The sequence below is a fragment of the Bactrocera neohumeralis genome, unplaced genomic scaffold (genome assembly GCF_024586455.1).
Source record: "Bactrocera neohumeralis isolate Rockhampton unplaced genomic scaffold, APGP_CSIRO_Bneo_wtdbg2-racon-allhic-juicebox.fasta_v2 cluster10, whole genome shotgun sequence".
Classification (NCBI taxonomy): Eukaryota; Metazoa; Arthropoda; class Insecta; order Diptera; family Tephritidae; genus Bactrocera; species Bactrocera neohumeralis.
This window is the reverse complement of record NW_026089623.1, coordinates 20,616,519-20,639,784: the sequence shown is the minus strand read 5'-3', so window position 1 is coordinate 20,639,784 and position 23,266 is coordinate 20,616,519. Positions and strand designations below refer to the sequence as shown.

General features: G+C 36.1%; 1 protein-coding gene across 6 annotated transcripts in view; it reads left to right on the top strand.

Annotated features, from left to right (window-relative positions):
• LOC126765199 (electroneutral sodium bicarbonate exchanger 1) overlaps window positions 1–23,266 on the top strand; it is a 784,165-nt gene that overhangs the window by 90,530 nt on the left and 670,369 nt on the right. For 5 of the 6 annotated variants that reach the window (XM_050482808.1, XM_050482806.1, XM_050482805.1 and 2 more), the window contains exon 3: window positions 21,724–21,852. The exons of the other annotated variant lie outside the window; for it this stretch is intronic. In XM_050482808.1, the coding sequence (XP_050338765.1) occupies window positions 21,724–21,852 (129 nt within the window). The remainder of the gene's footprint in view (window positions 1–21,723; window positions 21,853–23,266) is intronic. 6 annotated transcript variants of the gene reach the window in all.

Sequence of the window (23,266 nt, the reverse complement as noted above, 5' to 3'; positions counted from 1 at the left end):
AATTTTGACATCGAACAGGGTGCATAGGTTGAAAGTCGTTAGAAATATCAGGCAAGTGCCGGATTTAGGAGAACTTCCGAGTGCCATTTCAATAGCCAGGCGTGTTGGAGCATGGCCTAATACCCTTGGATTTTCAGAGCGCTGTTCAATTGCTGGCATGAAAAGCTGTTTTGCTAGGCATCGCGAGAACTTTCGTCGTTTGTCTGTTTGTTGGATATGGTCGTTGTTTTCCGAATATATGTATAATGAATCCGGCTAGAGCGCTTATATCTAGCATGTTAAAAAATATTGCTAAAGGCCAACGCAAAGTTTTCCGTTTAGTGGAATATGCAGAAAGCATTTTGTCCATTGCATCGACGCCCCCTTTGGTAGCGTTGTAGTCAAGGATATGCTGTGGCTTGTTTTTCTTTTCAGGTACATTAGCATTTGTCAAGAGTGTACTGGAAAGTAGTATAACAGCTTTTCCCTTTTTTTAGCACGTAAGTTACCAACGCAAATTTTGCTTCGAGAAAGCCAAAAATTGTTGACTGTTCTGCTCGTTTGTGGTCTGCTTTCATTTCATTTGGCACAAATGTTTTGTTTTGACGAACAGTACCAAGAAGAGAGAGCCCTTTCGACATCAAATGCCTAGCCAGATTCAATGAAGTAAAAAAGTTATCACAGATTATGGTTCTTCCGGTGTTTTGCCAAGGGTAAACTAGTCTTCGCACGACATTCTCTCCTACATTAGTTGCACGACTCCAATTCGATTCCTTTCCTGTGTAAATCTCGCAGTTGAGAGGATAAAATGACTTTGCATCGCATGCGAACCAGACTTTTATGCCATACTTTGCAGGCTTTGATGGTATGTACTGCGTAAATCTAGTTCTTCCGCGATATGCAAATAGTTGTTCGTCAACTGTTATCTCTCCTGATGGTTGATAATAGCGGCGAATATTGTTGTTCATTAAAGCCCATAATGCAGAAATTGGAGCAGCCTTATCGTTTTCTAGTCGAGGAGCTCTAGTACGCTCATTATCAAACCGAATGAACCGCAAAATTTCCTTGAACCGAGATTTTGGCATTACAGCACGGTAGTAACAAACTGCTTCTGTAGTCCACAATACATCAATGTCTTCATCGTTAGACTTATTGACACCTGCCAAAAATAAGAGCCCAATGAATGCTCTCAATTTAATAATTGTCACTTTATTCCACATTCTCTTCTTTCTGTTGAGGTTTTGTTCATTCCACTTTTGAAACGTTTTTTCGGCTTTCGCGTTAGTATCAATTAGAATTTGATCGAACATCGATGGGTTGAAAATCAAATGAAATACACTTGACTCGATGAGACCTTTGGTAGCACGACCAACAGCAGTGCCACGAAATATATTATGAACACTCAATCGAATTGCTTGATTAGGCAGATTGGAAAGCCAGGTAGTGTTTTCTTTTGAAACCAGCGAACCAGACGCTGTTCATCTGCCTCCTCCTCCTCGAAATCCATCTCTTCCTCGTAATCTGCTTCAAACAATACGCCTTCTATCTGCTCATCGGATCGAATATCGTCTTCTTCAAGCATCATTTCGTTTTCAGCATCAGATCCTTCGGGATTTATACCCGGTGCTTGAGAAGCAATGCAAAACTGATCACTACAATATGAATATTGAATATAAATCACTCAAAAACTATTATAGCTATTGCGAAATACGCTGAAAAGTCAGTAACGTAAGCCCAGCCTAATTATTCAGAAATCGTATTCAAAAAATTAGAGTTGAGTGGAAGAGTGATGTGAATTTTCATACATTTTATATGGTGTCTACATTTGTATACTAACCGCCAGGAGATGGTCATTTCGAAAAGTAGGGTCTGGGGGGGGCTGTAAACTATTTTTTTTTACGTGTTAGTGGCCAAATCTGCGTAGAACTGATTTTTAGGAAGCTACTGAAAATTTCGGACAATGCTGTTATGAAAAATTTTTTTTTCTTAAACTTTTTTTGCAAAAATGCTACAAATGTAGACTACCGAGCACATAAAGGTTAAACAAAATTATTAGAACCATCGTATGTTTCTTATGTACATGCATAACCAAACCATACTTAAGTCAGCTCAACCTAAGTGTCAATGGTGGTGTTGGTGGTAAGCGCTTGGAAAGTCGAGATGATACCACAGGTCTCAGGTTCGAATCTCGACAGAATAAATTTTTAATTTTTTGCTTTTAACATCGTATACTATACAAATAAATATTTTTCTTACTAATAGAAATAAAATTTATCACAGCAATATTATGTACATATGTATATGTATATTATGTATATTGCTGTGATAAATTTAATTTCTATTAGTAAGAAAAATATTTATTTGTATAGTATTCGATGTTAAAAGGCATACAGCTTCCGAATTCAAGAATTCATTTGGATAATTGACTACTTCATCTTGATTTAAAACGCTATCAATCGATGTACATATATGTTGTAGCTTCTCCTGGCAGTTTTTCTTGAATGGCAAAATTGATTTCGTTGACGTGTACATTTTTCGGTGCCAATATTGCACGTTCACTTAAATAATCGTGGTTGAACAATATTCGGAAATACACTTTCAATCAATTCTTCTTTCGATTGTAAAAGTGTACAAAAGTTGTTCGGCAATGTGATCAAACCGGTATCATCGATTGGTATTTTGCCTTCGCCACTGTTCAACAACTGTTTCGAAAACGCCGCTGCGGATCGATCATTTTGCAATTGGACTCGCATGTTGATCGTAAGAGTCAGCCTTTGAACATGTCTCCACAAAACTGACGATTTTAAACATACGTTTATTTCGTCGGCAGGAGTTGATCGAGGAATGACTGACAAAGTTTGCCGAAAATCGCCGGATAATAAGATTAATGCTCCGCCAAAAATTTGTTATTTTTGGCGTAAATCTTGCATTGTTCTATTGAATGCTTCTAATGACTTTTTCTAAGCCATTGGGTACTCATCGCATAGAACTATTCCAGCTCCTCGCAAAACTTTTGCCATTGTTGAATTCCTCGATATGTTGCACGTTGGTGTTTCAACGACTTGGATGTTCAACGGTTATTTCAACGCAGAATGTGCTGTTCGGCCGCCATCAAGTAGAGTAGCAGCGATGTCTGACGAAGCAATTGCCAGCGCAATTTTCTGCTGTAACCGTATAGTAGCAAGAATCAAAGAGATCAGAAACGTTTTCCCTGTACCACCGGGCCCATCAAGGAAGTAGAATCCACCGGCGTTATTGTCAACCGCTCGTATATTCTTATCATAAGCATTTTTCTGCTGAATATTCAATTTGGTAATGTTAGCTTGTATGAAAGCACGCAATTCATTGCAATCGTATTGTTGTTCACGTTGAAGCTCATGATCAATGACTGGGCGCAGTAATGCCAGGTTGCGCTAATGCCTTATTCTCAATTGTAAGGCACAGATCTTCAACCAATATCAAAGCAGAATTATACATTTGTAATGTATATAGCAAGTCTGCGTCCGATGCTCGATTACGCGCCAAAATTAATAAGTCCTCGGTCATGCAGTCTTTGTACTTATTCCACAGTTATTGTGGATTTGACGGAAGGCATGTAGATATTATTATGGCGAATAGTACGCGTATTTGTTTTGGATGAGATGTGAGTGATGCGTCATGAAGTGCGGTGTCCCAATGCATATCATCTTCTAACAAATGCAATCGCTGACATGCTTCACGATACGTCGCACACAACTGACCGTCAACAGTTTTCATATCATCAAATGATCTTGGTCCGCGCACGTTGACTAATAGCAGACGCAAATAAAAACATTCGGCGTTGTTCGGATGGATGGTGTAAATGTGTCTTATGGCATCGGTTTTACGGACATTTGGATAACCGTCAACACGCTCCCCTTGCTTTCGTCGTTGAAATGTTTTCGATGATGGATTCCAAGTGAAATATTGTGGTATTTCGGAATACAGCAATGTTCTTGCAAATTCATCGTTTTCACACACCTCGAAAAAGGTAGTTAGTGTTGTCCCCGGTGGTCGTGCTAGAGTATGCATATTTGAAGTACACAAATAAAAATATGCATATTTGAAGTACATAAATAAAAATGGAAAAATTAACCTAAAACTACATCTTAAACTATGTATTTTACCCACACACGCATATGCAATAAGACACACCAACAGTGTATTTGCGAACCGCATGGAATCACTTACGAAACAATAACAATACTCACTTGCTTTGTGTGTGTTGCACGGTCAGCAGAAAAACACAAAATCGGTTCGAATAAATGTAGCAAATCGATGGAATTAAATCTGGCAAAAACACACATGTTGAAACACTTTTTTTACACACACCGCGCATTTTCAAGCGACAATCGAACCGCATGGCATCACATATGAAACAACAACAATACTCACTTGCTTTGTGTTGTACGCAGAATGTTAATCACGTTGAAATCTGAGAAAAATAGCCACAATGTTGAAACATTTTTTTTGATACACTCAGTGCATTCGGTACACTTACATTCTCCGTCCGATTCTGTAACTTGAGACAGTCTCAAGTCTCTAAATTTGAGATTTTAAGTTAGAGACAATTTTTGAGACTTGAGATGATATTGCTATTCTGTAAGTGACAGTCACAAATTCTATTACATTTCATTATTCAGAGATGTTTTTACACTTGAATGAAAATAAATATGTCGATAACAAATATTAAATTCTCTATAACATAGTCAAAAAACATATTTATCAATATAAATAAAAATATATGTTGAATTTGTTTCATAATATTTAGGAAATTTATGTAAAATTTATTTATTTTTAACCTTTTCGTGTTTGAGTTGCTTACAAAATATAAAAAAACGACAATCGATTAATATCTATGATGATCTCTATTCAGTATATTCAAAATGGCAGACAAGAGTTCTTTTTAGTTTTGTGACCTGCTAACTACCAGGTCTCAATATTTTGAGACTAACGCTAGAGACTGTTTAGTGAATAGTAACTAGTCTCAAATTGAGACTTTGCCTCAAAATGTCTCAAATAGAGACTAGAGACTGGTTACAGAATCCCGCTATCTGTATGTCTTGTTAGCTTGACAGTCATCCATAGAAAGAACGAATGACAGGCAAAAACGATCAACATGCGATGTCAATGTTTTTTATACTCTCGCAACAATGTTGCTAACGAGAGTATTATAGTTTTGTTCACATAACGGTTGTTTGTAAGTCCTAAAACTAAAAGAGTCAGATATAGGGTTATATATACCAAAGTGATCAGGGCAACTCATGCGATTTAACGCCTTTATTTAATATTTTGTGGGGCTACGTCATTTACGAAATAAGCCGACGAGTAGAGTCGAAATCCGGATGTCTGTCTGTCGTCTGTCCGTCCGTCCGTCTGTGCAAGCTGTAACTTGAGTAAAAATTGAGATATCATGATGAAACTTGGTACACGTATTCCTTGGCTCCATAAGAAGGTTAAGTTCGAAGATGGGCAAAATCGGCTCACTGCCACGCCCACAAAATGGCGGAAACCGAAAACCTATAAAGTGTCATAACTAAGCCATAAATAAAGATATTAAAGTGAAATTTGGCACAAAGGATCGCATTAGGGAGGGGCATATCTGGACGCAATTGTTTTGGAAAAGTGGGCGTGGCCCCGCCCCCTACTAAGTTTTTTGTACATATCTCGGAAACTACTACAGCTATGTCAACCAAAGTCTACAAAGTCGTTTTCTTTAGGCATTTCCATATACAGTTCAAAAATTGAAGAAATCCGATAATAACCACGCCCACCTCCCATACAAAGGTTATGTTCAAAATCACTAAAAGTGCGTTAACCGACTAACAAAAAACGTCAGAAACACTAAATTTTACGGAAGAAGTGGCAGAAGGAAGCTGCACCCAGCCTTTTTTTAAAAATTGAAAATGGGCGTGGCGCCGCCTACTTATGGACCAGGAACCATATCTCAGGAGCACCTAGACCGATTTCAATGAAATTCGGTATATAATATTTTCTTAACACCCTGATGACATGTACGAAATATGGGTGAAATCGGTTCACAACCACGCCTTCTTCCAATAAAACGCTATTTTGAATACCATCTGATGCCTTCTCTGTATAATATATACATTAGGAACCAATGATGATAGCGGAATAAAACTTTACAAAAATACGGTATTTGAAAAATATGTAAATGACGTATTATGAAATCTCGATTATCACTTTACCATGCGAGAGTATAAAATGTTCGGTGACACCCGAACTTAGCCCTTCCTTACTTGTTATTAATTGTAAACATCCGCCAGTTGTTTCGTTTTTTGTTTTTTTTTTGCACAACGTGCAATGATACACACATTAAATTTCTTATGTGCACCCTCCAAACAGACCCCAATCACCCCTGAAAATTTCATTGAAATCGGGCAAGCCGTCTAGGAGGAGTATGCGAACAGGAAGTTTTGCCACTTAATTTTATATATATAGATTGCATTGACCGATATTTTCGGTCCAATGTCAACTATAGACACTGGAGTCCACATTCCCGGTATTTGGGAGCTTGAATAGTTTTTGTTGAATTTGGGAAATAATTGGTCATAAGATGGCATAAAAGAAAAATGTTATGTACTAAATTTAGTTGAAACCGGTCGGTCGGGTCCCAAGATATTATATGTGATTTCTTCAGGAAGTAAAAGGAAATTTACTTTAATTGTATGTGGGCTAATTTTAATTTACTTCGGCGAGTCATATTCAATTTGTTTTTGTTGCTACATTTTTAAACAGTGCACTTGAAGAGCTAATTTTTATTGTTTACTTAAATTTCTTTTAATCATTAGTTTTCCATCTTTGCCGACAGCTGTTTGCTGGTTCTAATTTTTCTTGTGTTACAGTGCATCTCAAACTGCTCGCTACATTGATTGTGTCCTCTGATAACCAATTATAACCTTATTGCATTTATTTCTTAAAAATATGTTTATCATTTTATTGCTATTTTTACTTTTATTATTAAAATTTTTTCTATTTTTATTTAATATTGTTTTTTTTTTAAATGACTTGGTAATTCCCCGAATTGTACTGTGAAGGCCGAGTCTGAGCGTTTTGTCTCTTGCTGGCTATTTGACGGGCTTACCCATCTTAAATGTGTTGGACTGGCTAGCAGTATCTTAGATTCTATTCTTGATAGTAAAGGTTTGCGCTGGTCTTGCATAAAATGTAGACCGACTGAAATTTACCTATTTAAAGTATTTAGGTAGGCGCCCAATAATTTCAAGGAAATCGGATGGGAACTTGAAACCCTTACGGAAATTTGATGATTATGAAATGTTGTTTCAATCATTTAAATGCCTAAAAGATCAAGAGAAGATTTGGTCATCACGTGTTCAGAATGCACAGAAAGTTGTAACCGAAAATAGTAAGCGAAAAATTTCTCAAGATCCGCCTCTAAATAACTCCAAATCTGATACTAAAAATTTAATTGATCCTCGATCGGATTCAGATCTGGACTTAAGGCAGGCCACTCCAGCAATCCAATTTTCCGAGAATTAAAGAACGCGCTTATGGCATGCCTCCCGTGGGCGTCTTAAATCCCTCCAATATTTATGAAGACCATCTGGCCTATCCAAATTAAATTTTTTTTCGTCACTGAATACCACAGAATCGAATTATTCATCCCAAAATTTATACTTTTCATAAAATGCAATTCGTGCAATTTTATTAAGTTGCTTTAGGCATGGCTTAGGCACTCGATTTTCATATTTAAGGCATAAATCTTTTCTTATTATTTGATGCACACGTTGTTTAGTCACATCTAGACCAAGTTCCACTTTTATTTGCCTGCAACTCATGTGGCTATTGGTTGCTAGCTGCTGAACCCGCCGTTTGGTCCTGCCATCAATGGTACCTATTCGACCACTACGCTTAGTAACTCCATAGTTATCTTGATTTTTCAGAAAGTTTGTTATTGTAATCCGATGCCTCTTTACAGAAAAAGCAAGTTGGCCAACTTTCATGCCAGATTGACTCATTCCTTTAATCAATCCACGGTCCTCATCTGATAATTCAGTTCCACGTGGCATTTTCCTACAAATTCAGAAAATGTAATTTACTTTTGTCGTCTTAAACCTTTAATCAAGTACTGTTACTTACTTAAAAGTTTGAATCTCCGCTCTTTCTACTGATATGTTTACTTGGAACCAATCAGAACACAAATGGTTAATTTTGCATATATAAATATTTTATACGTAAGTTGCGACTTACTCCATTAGAAATAGCGGTACTATGAATACGGTGCGGGCATGAACTTTTTAAATGACGCTAAACCATAAGGTAAATAGAAAATATGCACACCAAAAATTTTTGCCGTACTGTTAGTAGAACATAAGTTATAGAGAAAACCAATTTTGCACATATAATTATTTGACTGAGGTATGTACATATGAATGCTGCATGCTTCTTTAATAAATAATGTTTTCTCTATGGCTAATAATACTGATTCCGTGAATGTTTTGGGGGATTTCAAATTACCGTGTGTAACATGGAAATCTTTTGATGATTACATCATTCCTGTTAGTACTCGCTTATATTTTGACGAGCTCTAAGATGAAATGTCGGAGTTAGGTTTTAACCAAACGAAATTAGTTTCAAACAATTTTGGTAAGTTTTTAGATCTGGTTTAGGTTGATAACGCTCAATATTCTCTGTTGTTCGATGTGATCCTTTGAGTTATGTTAATTAAAAAAATAAAACATCTCGAGCTTTTCAATTAACAAAAAAAATGGTTTAGTTGTTGACTACTCAAAATATTCTAAATTGAGTCGACAATTTGCTCAACTTAACAAAATATGTTATAATAATTACATAAGCAAACTAAAAAATAGTATTATACGTTCTATGATCTCGTCATCTGCAAACGCAAGATTTCTCATTTTCCGACCGAATATGTTTGCTGATTTCTTCAGGTCCAATTTACTCTAATAAAAAATCTTCCGTATAAGCACAAGTTATGTACGATGTATGCAATTTATGCACCAACCATTTCCGAAGTAGATGTCTTATATCATTTAAATATTTTAAAATAATCATTTAATTATGGCCCAGATATGATTCCTTCATGCTTTCTAAAAAATGCTCCGAATATATACATATATATATATCTTGGTTCAATTCTGTTCTTGTTATTTATTAATGATATAAATATCATCTGTTATTAAGTATTTCACAGTTTTATTACGTTCCGACGATGTAAAACTTTTTAAATCATCTATATATTATTCTAAGACAAGGCGCTTATTTCCAGAGATCTACAAAACGTACAGAAACAAATAATACATCAAATTAAAGTGTGCGATCTGAAACTTTGCACAAATTTTACAGATTTTAAATTCATTGAACCACTTTTGATATATTTGCGTTTAAAGTTCTTAAATTTTTACATTAAGCTAATATAAGCAGCGCTTCTACAGAAAAGAGCATATATGTAAGAGAATGAATAATTAAAAATGTTTCTGTCATTTGCTTTCGTTACACACATACCCACATACGCGAAGGCGCAAGTGCGAAATCTAACAACAACGATGTTGTCTGCTCGGTAGCAAAATGACAATAAGCATAGATAACTTGATACGAGGCTCTTTGGTTCGAGAGAGAGCTGTCAAAACTCGCATTTTTTATAACATTTGCCAATGATGCCACTGCTGAAAAATATTAACTTGGGTATTTAATAAATTACACGAAACACTAAATTAAACACTTTGAAAATGCATACATACATACATATATGTATATGTATATGTAAATGCTAAAATGCAAAATCATTAATTAATTTACATAAACATTTATTTTGCCAAAATATGTTCGCACAGTTTCATTTCACACTAATTTCGTCAAGTAATTATAGCGCTGCTTTTCTGGCATCCCGCCTTTTTCACTAACTGCTGGTTGACGGCACCCTGATTGTGTTTTGTTGCCAGCTTAGAAAACAGATCAGCTGAAAGCGAGAGAGCAAGAAAAGAGATTCTAATCAAGTTATCTATGACAATAAGAGAATCACGAATATTACAAATTACAAATGTTTGCTTTGGCATGTGCACTGGTACATACATACATATGCATGCGCTAAGGTGCTATATACGATTTGACATGCGCTCTCTTCTATGTTGCACGAATATGTATGTACGAGCTAAGGAACATTGCGCTTTGACATGCGCACTCTACTTTGTTTTATATTCACACATACATACTTACAAACATATATACATATGTATGGGCGAAGACGCAAGTGCAAAATCTAACAGTAATATTGTTGTCGGCGTTATTTTGATTAGAAGTGTTATTGCGTTAGGTAAGCTTTGAGTCAGTTCAGTTTTCTTCCAAAAGTCAAGGCGGCTATTATCAGCGAATACATACTACATCGAATTTCAGTTCAGATTCAGATTAATTATTAAAATTAAAATGCCAAACCAAAGGCGAATTAGACGAAAAAGGAGTTTAACAGGTCGAAGAGAAGAGGTGAATGTTATAGATAAAAAGGAATTTTTAATTGTTAATGTATGTATGTATATGAATTGACCTGTTTTATTAGAGCCGTAGTCATGCAGGATCTATGGCAAGTTATTTCAAAGCTGCCCTAAACTCCGTAGTTCTTCCGGAGTATAGTTCGCTTGGGGGTTTGACTAATATACATATGTTTACACTGTAAAGGAAAACATTTCGGAAGTGAAAAGGTATCTGTACTTTTCATTGTTTTATATTCGTAATATATGTATGTATATACATACTTATTGTCTTAATATTTGGTTGAAATTGTTACTAGGTAAGAAATGGCTTTACGACATGTTGTCATGGCGGAAAAGTTAAACTTCAAGAATTACGTGTACCTGAGTTTTTGAAAGCTGTGTTAGAAAATGATTTGAGCTCTTGGCGGGGACACTATTTGGAGAATATTCGGCAGCTAAATAGTTCGTTTGCTTTTGCATCATTCGAAGCGAAAATTGCGGAGCCTACAGGGCGCGGACCATATTGCTTCCGAATACATGGATCAATATATCATAGGGTAGGTCCATTGCATGCAGATCATCCTTCAGAATCCTCCTACGCCCAGCTGTTTTTTCTTGACACGGATCAAGCAACTGATATAAGGGCACAACATAATTCAAACTGCGATAGGTATTTGCTGAGAGAAATCCACGAAATGCTTTCAAATATTAACACCTTGGCAAATGAGTATAAGCATATGGCGCAGGTTGAACGCGAAGAGGAACAGAGGGCCAGAGAAGAAAATCGCAATGCTCGTCGAATTAGCTTGCTACTTTTGCTTAGATCGATTATTACGTGATATTCACCAAAATGAAATACCTTTTGGTGGAAAGGTTATTTTATTAGGTGGTGATTTCAGGCAAGTTCTTCCTGTGGTGCCCAATAGCTCACGCGCCGCTATAGTTGGTAATTGTTTGAAACGGTGCTCACTTTGGAAATTTTTTAGGTGTCTCAAACTCTCAACGAATATGCGTTCTAAAGAATCCTTATAAAACAGTTTTCTTTAGCGTGTTGCAGAAGGTCGAGAGCTATCTCCAGAGTCGAAAATCAATATACCAGAAGAGATAATTTTGCTAAATGAAAATTTAGTGGATTGGGTATTTCAGCCTCAGTCTGGTGTTATTAGTTAAAACCATTTAAAGGATCGGGCAATTTTGTGTCCAAAAATTGATCACTGTACGATAATAAATGGCGGAATAGTAAATATGTTGCCCGGTGAAGAAAGGGTATATTATAGCGTGGATACTGTCGTTTCTGAAGATCCTCAAGAGCATGTCAGATTCCCTACAGAATTTCTAAACTCCCTTAATTTCAGTGGAGTAGTTAAGTAGTTCATGAGTTAAGGCTTAAGGTTGAAACAGTTGTGATGTTAATCCGCAATCTTAATACATATGAAGGGTTGGTCAATGGGACTCGCTTGATAGTGAAAGCACTACATTGTAATTGTTTGGAGGTCGAAATTTTAACCTGTGAATCACAAGGGAAGGGAACAACACTTCCTTTTATTTTAAAGCGTCGCCAATTTCCAATAATTGAAGCATTCGCAATAACAATAAACAAATCTCAAGGGCAGACTCTAGCAAGAGTTGGTGTTTTCCTCAAGGGGGATTGTTTTACGCATGGCCAGCTGTATGTCGCATTGAGTCAAGTACGATCTTCTCAAGATATCAAAGTTAAGACTTACGACCAAAATAAAACCACTACGAATGTAGTTTTCCATGAAGTACTTGAATAAATTGAGTGTTTATAAAATTTTTTTTTTACTTTTTTCATTTTAAATAACGGAGTCCCCCGATTATCGGGGGTTATTACTAGTATACTTTAATGGTGAAAGGTGTCAGTTGCAAGCAGACGTAAGCAATTTAGTTTCTTGGCGTGTTAGAAATGATATGGCATTGAAACTTAAAAAATGTAAAACGATGTGCTTTTCTCGTAGATCTGTAGAACTTTTTCATATGTAATACAAAACTTTTGCTTGAAACAAGTATGCAGTTTTGTTTATATGGGAATAACTATGGACCCCAAACTCAATTTAAAGCGTCATTCATCTTCTGTGGTTTTTAAAGCTAAAACTGCTGTTGTGTTTACATACATTTGTATGGAAATATGTGTTGTATATATGTACAATATAGATACATTTTTGAAATTTGTTACCTCTCGATTTGGTTGAAATCAAATTGACTGCCTTGTTCACGCTTGGCGTGGCAATAGCGTTCACAAAAAATTTAACATTTTTAGAAAAATTACATTTTTCTTAACCTTTAAAACGCTCTAGCCGCTAAAGTATTTGACCTATGTAGATAAACATATACAAACCAATTTGGACATGTAACGAACATGAAAACAGATAAATCAACCATGCGAAGTGATAGAAACATACCAAAGTTCATATATTTTCATAAAAAATATATGGGGTCTAGCCAAGCACCATAATATTATAATATCCTTTTTTCGTCCTCTTCGATATGATATCCTTGAATTTTTTTTTCTGAATTCTATAGACAATAAAATTCTAGGAAGCTACCTTGAAGCGCAAATCGTTTGCTACACTCTAAATATATTTAAATAACATTTAAAAACAAAATATGCCTGGCCAGACCCGAGGGTCTCGATGAGGGTTAAGCGGTGATCTAAAGGGATAAGCTTACTACAAGAACTCTTCGTACATCTTTGGTGAGGCCTATTCCAGAGTATGCTTCTGTGGTTTGGAACCCTAGTTACCAAGTCCATTCGTAGAAGTTAGCATCTGTTCAAAAACAATGTTTACTTTTTTTTTTAAATCATTTTCATTGGGATTCCAAGTTAAATCTCTGCCCATATACTAATCGTTTAAAACTTATAAATTTACCTACACTCGCTCGTAGTGAAATGCTTGGTATAATATTTCGTGTAAAACTTATGAATGGGTCAGTCTGTCCATCTTTGTTGTCTGATATTAATTTTAATGTTCCAGTTCGCTCGACCAGGCAGTTTATACCTTTACTTATAAAATTTGCTAGAACGAGTCAGGATTTCAATTCTCATTCCAACACATTTGATCTAACAGATTTACTCTTTACAAAAAAAAAAAAAAATAAATACTATTAACAAGTAACATTTAAAAATAATAAACTTACTTTATCCTAATTTTTAATTTTGGCTGATGAAATTTTTGTTTCTGTAGCTGAGCAGCTTAAGATTGCAATGCTTAAAACTCTCTTGTTTTTATGACTCGGCTAATTCCGCTCGTTTGCGGATTGCGCCTCTCGCGTCGGTTTGCGGAGGAGGGTAATCCTTAGGTATTATTATTATATTTATACAATCTCGGAGGTAAAATTTAATGTCTTTGGCGTAGAATGTTATAAGTTGCCCCTTGCTACTGCGATCTCCTGTGCGAAATAACACTGCTATATCTTAATTTTATCAATTTAGCTTAGTTTTAGGTGATACGTACAACCGTTAGGTGCAAAAAACTGAGCGTGCACATTCACCGTTGGTGGTTACCGAAAAAAACATCAAAAAATAATTCTGGATAACCGTCAATTGAAATTTATTGTAACAGCAGGCACTTCATGTACAGGGTTTTCATGTACTACTCCGTAGCAGCAAAATTTCTAGAATTATTGCTATGCTATAGCTACCGCTCTCACTTTGACGGGAGCCATAGCAGGACAATGTAAAAATATGTGCTCTGCTCTGCTCGTAGTCCAATTTTCGAAGCACTTTTTCCACTCCGATTGAGACACCTCCAAAACATGGTTTTTGAATGCTTCAACAGCATCTTCTGGTGACGAAAATCGTTGACCACGCATTATTTTCTTGATGTGTGGGAATGAAAAGAAGTCATTGGGTGCCAAGTCAGGGCTGTACGGCGGATGACCCATCAATTCGACATTTTGGCCGGTCAAAAAGGCGCTGGTTTGAGCCGATGTGTGAGAGCTCGCATTGTCATGGTGCACAATGATTCGTTTTCGAATTTCTCCGAAGACTTCAGGCAAACAAATGGTGGTGTACCACTCAGAATTGACCGTCCTACGTTGCTCAAGCGGAACAGTCGCCACATGACCAGTTTTGCCGAAGAAACAGGTGACCATTTGCTTCGAAGTGCTTCTTCCACGAACAACTTTCGTTGGATTTGGCTCGTCTTGGAAGACCCACACGGTCGATTGCTGTTTTGTTTCGGGCTCATACGCATAGATCCATCATTCGTCACCTGCGACGATCTTATAAACGTCTTTTGAAGCACCGCGATCGTATTTTTTCAGCATTTCTTTACACCAATCCACACGAGCCTTTTTTTGAGCGATTGTCAAATTGTGCGGGATCCAACGAGAACAAAACTTTTTTTACGGCCAGGTGTTCATGCAATATCGAATGTATGCTGGCGGGAGAAATGCATAGGCATGCCTCTATCTGAAGGTATGTTACATGACGGTCTTGCATTATCAGTTCACGTACGGCATCGATGTTTTCTGGTACAACGGCTGTTTTTGGACGACCTTCACGGAATTCGTCTTTGAGCGAGCGTCGGCCACGATTGAATTCGTTGTACCAGTTTTTCACAGTGCTATAGGATGGTGTTTCATAGCCATACAAAGATTTTAGTTCATCGATGCACTCTTGTCGTGATAATCCACGTCGAAAGTTGATGAAAGAAAATTATCGCACGAAAATGTTCACGAGTTAGTTCCATTTTTTGGCCGAGATGAATTTTTTAATTCCCTGTAAATAAAATAATTCACGATTAAATGACAATACGTTCCGAGTGATGTTATGCTAAAAAATGTCAAACTTTCCAATGGAAATGTCATATTGCACCTGGCCACACTTAGTGTTGCCCTAGGCCAGAATATATATAACAGCCCTCGCAAGCATTTATGGATATACAAATTTTTACTTATTTCTTTCCATTTTTGAATAACTAAAATTTTCCAATGATTCTTACATGAATTTTGAACAAATGCTTATAATTTAAAATTTAATTTTTGTATTTATAAAAACTATCCTTTGTCCTTACCCGATGTCTAAGTTACCTCCCCACCAATTTTCAGACGACTTTCATTTATATATGTATAGTATATATAGATGTGGGGTTTTCCCTATTGTTGTTTTTTTTAAGAAATGAAATATTTAAATGATTACTACAAACATGAATTTTTAATAAATGCTTATGATTTCACATATATTTTTATTTATGAATTGTATTGAATTTTAACACAAAGATATAAAAAGTATCCTATGTTCTTACACTGGTTCTAAGCTACCTCTCCACCAATTTCCAGCCAAATCGGTGTAGCCGTTCTTGAGTCATAAATGGTGTACCTAACCCTTTTTGAATCTAGTGCCCCCTGGTGGCGCCATCTATAAGTCGACTGGTGCGTTAGAATCTGCTATCTTTATCGATTGTCGAGTGAAAATTTCATTGACTGGAAGTGAAGTTATTACGTTTTAAGTGTCAATATGTTTGTCATATCGGTGCGAAAATGAGCTTCGAACAAAGAGCCAACATTAAATTTTGGTTTTAAAATTGGTAAAACTTTTACCTAAACGTTTCAATTGATGAAACAAGTTTATGGCGATGATTGCCTACCCCGTAGCAGAGTGCACAAGTGGTTTTCAAAGTGGTCGTGAGGACATAAATGACGATCAACATGTGGGTCAATCAAAATCCGTGATAACCGAAAATTCCATCGAAACTGTGCGTGAATTCATCAAAAATCAGCCGAAATCATCATTGAAATTCATGGATATGGAATTAAACATCTCCAAAACATCAAATTATCACATTTTGACCGAACATTTGGGCTTACGAAAGGTGTGTGCACGGTTTGTTCCGCACAAATAGACTGACGACTAAAAATTGCTCAGAACCCAACATTCGATTATTTGACCAAAAATCCCGTGCGACTTTTTCCTTTTCGGAAAAATGCAATTGCCCATGAAAGAAAGACGTAGCGGGGGCCGTCGCTCCGGACGCAACATCTTGGGGGGCGGCAAAACGATCTTCGCTGTTTTTTAATATTCAGAAAAAAACTTCAACAAATTTTTTTATAAAAAAAAATCTGAATAACAATGCAAAATATTAATTTTTACTCGAATAGTACTCTTCAGTCTTTGAATTTGTCTTATATCTTTTGGCTTACATCTTTCTTCAAAATAGTGATAAAATTTAAAGATGCACTTTCTAGCTTTGTCTAGCGACGTGTCACTATCACAGTTACCCTATGCTTTGAATGTAACAAATACTTTTATTTCTCCAAATTTTCAAAAATGATATTTAAAAAATCCAATTCGGGCAAAACTTTCTGAAAATTGTGTCGAAAGAGTACAAGATATGGCGAAAATGGTTTTTTCTATGTCTTTTAATAAGATGTCTCGTAAATTTACTATCAATTTCCTCAAAAACTGTATTGTGAGAATTTTGGAACTTCAGAATTTGCGTGGCTTCTAGTTCCTAAATTTTATATACTTAATATCGAAGATATTTTGTAAAAATTCACTTTTGCTCGAACCACCTCATGAAACTTGTAGGTAGGTAGATAAAGGGGGGCGGCAGAACATCCTTGGCCCCGGGCGCCCGAAGTTGTAGCTTCGCCACTGTTGCTTATACTACTTTCGCAATAAATATAATAAAGCAAATAAAGAAACCAACGCCAAACATACATCATTTTATTATATTTGATGATGATGATGATTGCTTTTAACAAAATCAGCATGCAGTAATATCGAATGCCATAACGTCACTTTGTGTAGAAAACCACATAACTTTTGAGCATAAGTATTTAGTCGTAGGGCATACATAAATAGAATGTGACTCTCCTAACTCACTTAATACAACGAAAAATTAATAATAAACAAGTTAATTTGCTCTCCTAGATGAGCTAAGAAAGACACATGAAGAAATTTATATCCACTAGTTGTTCTCACCTACAACACACTTATTTCCTGGATTATGAAAAACTTCCAAAGCGGTATTCATCTATTCGACCTGGTAAACAATGCAATAATATTTTATTTCTATTTACATATGGACATACGTACACAAAACTTTGACAAGTTTTACGTCGAGCTTTTTACTTGGATAAATTTCGCATTTATAAATCTATGGACATTATTTATTTTTTCTCTCAGGTAATAAAGTTGCAGATCCTACAATAAATATGATTCGTTCTTTGGCATATGATATAAGGCCATCCATATAATTTCTATTCTAAGGACGAGTATCAGCTTCTTCCACAGAGGACTGTAAGAAGGTTAGGCAAAGGTTAACGGTGCGATAACGAAAAACGAATGTCTACATCTACGGGACCTAAGGGCTTTGATTTCAGCAGACTGACATTACTTTTATGAAAATGAACTTCTTTAATAATTTTTTGTCTAATAAATACTAATTAAACATTATCCTATTTTTTTGGCATGAAATAATTTAATTTTTCTAGTACTTATTTACATATTTATAAAATAAAATGAAATATGAAAAGCTTGTAACAGTTTTTATTTAAAATAAAAAGAAATATTAGTATTATATTTTTTTATTTTTATAGGGTTTAGATTGATCATATGTTATTTTGTTTCGGAAATAAAAATTTAGAATAACCTAAGACACCTATTTGCTTTCTATTTTCTTTATTGTTTTTTAAAATATACTTATAGTTTCATGTTAATTCAAATTTAAACATTTTGTCTCAGAATCTCAAGTGGCTTACTGTTTCTACGGTTTTTTGCTCTCCTATGAAACGTGATGTTATGTGATTTTGCTTTAAGGTGACGATATGCACTTATATTAAAATAAAAATTTTCACATAAATATAAATATTTTATATGGAAATTTCGGAAACAATTTTTTTTTATTAAGAAAAATACTTGAATATATTTTTGTTTTCTAATGCTTAGTTCTCTTAATTTTAAAAGCCTGGAAAAAAGTCCACATTTTTCTTTTTAAAAATAATTAAAGTAGAAATATTGCATATATAATTATTTGACCGTGGTATTACCCTTACATTTATACATGACTGTGCGTCAACCTTCCACATAACACAATTTTAAATTCCATTAGATTCTTTCGTTTTCTAGTATACAAATCAAGAATCAAACAATGCATCCAGATAAAATTTTGTACAAATTGTGCCTGTAAGATGTTTAATCTTAGAGGGCAATTATGTGGACCCCAGTGCTCCTGGCTGAGTTTTTGTCGAAAATCTGTGAGATAATAATATACCTTCATTACAATAGTATACTTCATTCTCGGAGACTTAGCGTATCTTTACAAAAATCACCTTATAGCGGTCAAAGATTATGATTTGCTGACGCATAATCAAATTCGTTTCAACAAAACACATTCTTCAGCAAGTGTTGTTGTTGAAAATGCTTTTGGCGCTTTGAAAGGACTTTTCAAAGCTACTTAAGTTTACAGACCGCACATATTTATGCACAATATCAAATTTAGTGATAAGAGCATGTATAATGCTAAACATATGTAACTATATTAGCAATCGACATGAAATTGAAAGTCAAAGTCGGAACCATCTACAGAAAGTAGAGAGAAACAATTGAAGATTGCCGTAATAAGGGGTTCTTATAAGTGGTGAAGGTGGGTGATTTAAAATATTTTGTAAATATTACTTACTACTTAGTAGATTATTATTATTGTTGTTCCTGAAATGTACCTGTTTTTTATATTTTTATTATATATGTATATCATATTATATAATAATAGTTTTGTTCACTTAACGATTGTACCTATCACCTACAACTAAGCGAGATATATGAATGTATATTGGATTCCTTTTCTTCTTTACTGGCGTAGCAACCGCTTACGCGCCAATTGGAGATTCCAAACGAAGCCAGGTCCTTTTGCACCTGGTCTTTCGCACGGAGTGGAGATCTTCCTTTCCATGGCGGGTACTGCGTCGAAAACTTTCAGAGCTTGAGTGTTTTCGTCCATTCGGACGGCCTGATCTAGCCAACGTAGCCACTGTCTTTTAATTCGATGTCGTCGTATATCTTATACAGCTCCTCTGCGGTATTCACCATGGTCAATACGCAAAGAAGCTTCTCTCGAAAAACTCGTAACGGCGACCCATTAGATGTTGCCATCGTCCATGCCTCCGCACCATATATCAGGACGGGAATAAAGAGTGACTATTAGAGTTTTGTTTTTGCTCGTCGAGAGAAGACTTTACTTCTCAGTTGCCTACTCAGTCCGAAGTAATAGTTTTAAAATCGACGAAGAGGTAGTGTGGTTGATCCTCTTTTCACGGGTCTTTTCTAAGATTTGGCGCATGGCGAACATGAGGTCAATTGTAGATTTTCCAGGCCTGAAGCCACACTGATAAGGTTCTATCAGTTTGTTGGTGTGTCTCGACAGAACCTTATATGCATTGTTGAGGAGGCTTATCCCACGATAGTTGGCGAAAATCTCCCTTTTTGTGGATTGGGCAGAACACACTTAAATTTCAATCGTCGAGCATGCTTTTTTCCAACATATTATACACACAAGCAAGCTGATGCATGTTCCTTATCAGTTCTTCGCTGCCGCGTTTGAATAGCTCGGCCGGCAATCCATCGGCCCCCGCCGCTTTGTTGTTCTTCAGGCCGGTAATTGCTATTCCAACTTCTTCATGGTCTACCAATGAAACATTAATGTCATCGATTGGGGAATCGGGTTCGCCTTCCCCTGACGTTATACTTTCACTGCCATTCAACAGGCAGTGTTCCCTTCATAATTTTAGTATGCTTTGGGCATCGGTGGCTAGATCACCTTTGGGAGTTCCACAAGAGTATGCTCCGGTCGTGAAACCTTCTATTAGTCGCCGCATCTTTTCCTAGAATTTTCCAGCATTACCCCTGTCGGCTAGCTTGTCAAGTTCTTCGTACTCACGCATTTCGGTATCTCTCTTTTTTTGTCTGCAAATGCGTCTCGCTTCAATCTTCAACTCTCGATATCTATCTCATCCCGCACGTGTTGTGGTCGATTGTAACGTTGCGAGATAGGCAAATTGCTTTCTCTCTACTGCGAGACGGCACTTCTTATCGTACGAACTGTTCTTTTGCAATTACCGAAAACCAATGGTTTCGTTGCAGCTGTGCGAAGGGAGCTTTAAATGCCGTCCCACAGTCGCCGAGTAGGAAATCGTTCGGTTGTCTGTTGTGATTGTAGCTTCTCGACGTCGAACCTTCCTTGTGTTTGTTGACGTGCGTTTTTTGCTGCACAGAGTGCGTATCTTGGCTGTAATAAGACAGTGGTCCGATTCGATTGTACGCACATCTAAAATACTGGAGATAAGTCTTCCGTCTAGTTATCTATTATTTTATACCGGAAATACGAGGAAAATTTGTTGTACAATTTACTTTAATTTAATGTACTATATATTTAAAATAGAATAAAATTGTAAATATATCTAAATATAATCGGTACGGCGGAGTTTAATTAATCGCAGTCTCATTGGAACCGGGTTGAGACAAAGTCTGGCGAATATCCAATTGTATAGAGAGTTGACGCAGCACAGTATAAAGTGGAATTTTTGAATGAAAAGGAATGTGTTGAATCTGCTCAGGGGACCATCCTTTTTGCTGAGTGGGTTGATGGACAAGTGTGGTAAGTTGTGTTGCGCGCGAGTGTGATGTCGTCACCTATGATCTTCTCAGTGTTTGAGGATGATGTTATTCGCAGGTGTGGTGTATTGCGGTGTGATATGTAAGGATGCGCCAGTTTTTACCGGGTAAAGTGGGGGGAAGCTTAACTCATTTTAACACCCCTATGAAACCAATATCAGGATTTTCGAACATCCGGCTGACCTTGCGTTATGTGATCGCTTTTACACCTTAACGTATTTTCCTGGCTCTGATACAAGTTGCAAGAGTATAAAATGTTCGGGTACACCCGAACTAAGCCCCTTCTTAGTTGTTTATACAAATTTGTGTTGGTAGTCTATTCCACTTTTGTAGATTTGAATTTGTCAATAAATAAATTAATAAAAGAATATTCGTTAAAGTTTTCATGAATGTTTTTTCATTACAAATACATTTCCTCAAAAAAGGTATTATATTTATATAGTACTTTCTTTTATTTACTTACATACAGTATATGTGTAAAAAAAAGTAAGGCAATTCTTGGAAAAAAGTTGATTTCTTTGTTACTTGTAGATTTATATACTTGACTTTGGAGTTCCCTAATAAACCGAATTATTAATATACTATTGTCGATATTTGCAATAATATTGTTTTCGTGTTTTCAAGGTCACCGCCTGCATACCGTTTATCTTGGCTTACATGTCACTGGTGGTCGCCGTCATTTCGTACGGCGTCGTAAATATCATATTTACAAAGAAAGTCTCATTGAAAGACAAAGTAAAAAAGAATTACAAGGTAAGATGGAAAATTATAAAGATTTGTATATGTACATTTCGGTTGTACGCAGAAAAATAAAAGCGTTTCCATTTTCGGTCTCACCACATGGAAAGAAGCGAATATCCCAAAAACTGAATTATACAAGGTTTTAGGTCAAGAGAAAAAATTTCTATGTGGTCTACTATATATGTAAGTATGTGTATGTAGGTTAACATGAGTAGTTCTTCCCCAGTAAGAAAGCTCGAGCGTGGCGTTAGTATAGGCTTACAGCAATAAAAAACGTACAAAATTTAAAATTTTTACTATATATTGTATGTAAGTTAACATGAGTAGCTACCCCCCCGTAAGAAAGCTCGCGCGTGGTCTCAGTCAGCGCAATACCGTTTTCACTCTGATTGGAAATTCTTCGCTTGTTGATTATGCTTAGTTTTGATGGAAACGCAGTTATCTGGCAAAACTTTATTTAACTCAGACACACACCCAATTAAACTATATATTCCAAACTAACTGCTGAAAGAATGCACATGAAAAAAATTCTAGAATCTGATATACAGAAATAGTGCTAGAAATAGTTAACATTCACCATAGGTAGACGAGTATTAATATATTAGGGACCGCTTTAAAAATAGATGCCGGCACTTCCGGTTTTGAAAAAAATCAATCAACAAAGACTAATCGAACCTATATATAGACAAGCAAGTACTTGTGTGCAGCAACGAATTAAATAAATATATAAATTCGTAAACTATGAAAAAGATAAACAAATCAAGAATCGGAAGGATATTAATATCAGATTTTGAAACATTAATGTTATCAATTATACACGCAAAGATTCAAATTATTATCCCTGTCATTATCGATTCCAAAAATTTAGAAACAATATTAAATGAGCAAGTATGAAAACCGATATAATGGAAGTAGAATATTTCAAAGCACTATTAGATATTAATTTTGTGCACAGTCACCGACTATCACTCGTATCGAGCATACGTGTGTTTTTTTGCGGTTTTTGCGCTTGTCGCCAACACAGTCGCTTGCGACATAGGCAAGTGTCGGGTTACCGCTTTCGGCCGCAGTAGCTGGGCAACGAACTTATGCGTCAGCAGAATGCTACAATGTAAGCAAAGTGCATTGCATCATTCTTGCATTCTGGTTGTTTTGCAGCTGTTGATGGCCTTCCGTACTTTTTTCGACGTATGTATTCCTTTTATGATAAAGCCAATGCCAACAACACAGAGCAAGATGCCTGCAACAAACCAAACCTTAAGTGATCTGGCCTCTAACTCAAACTCGTCCTTGAAATGTTGAATGACGCGCAAATTGTGGTTATTCATCCTCTGGAGTTGGGGCATGCTTAGCACTGGATCGTGGCTGATGATGTTGAGTAGAGATGACCCTGCTACGCCAGGCGATCTGTTTAAAACTTCGCGTC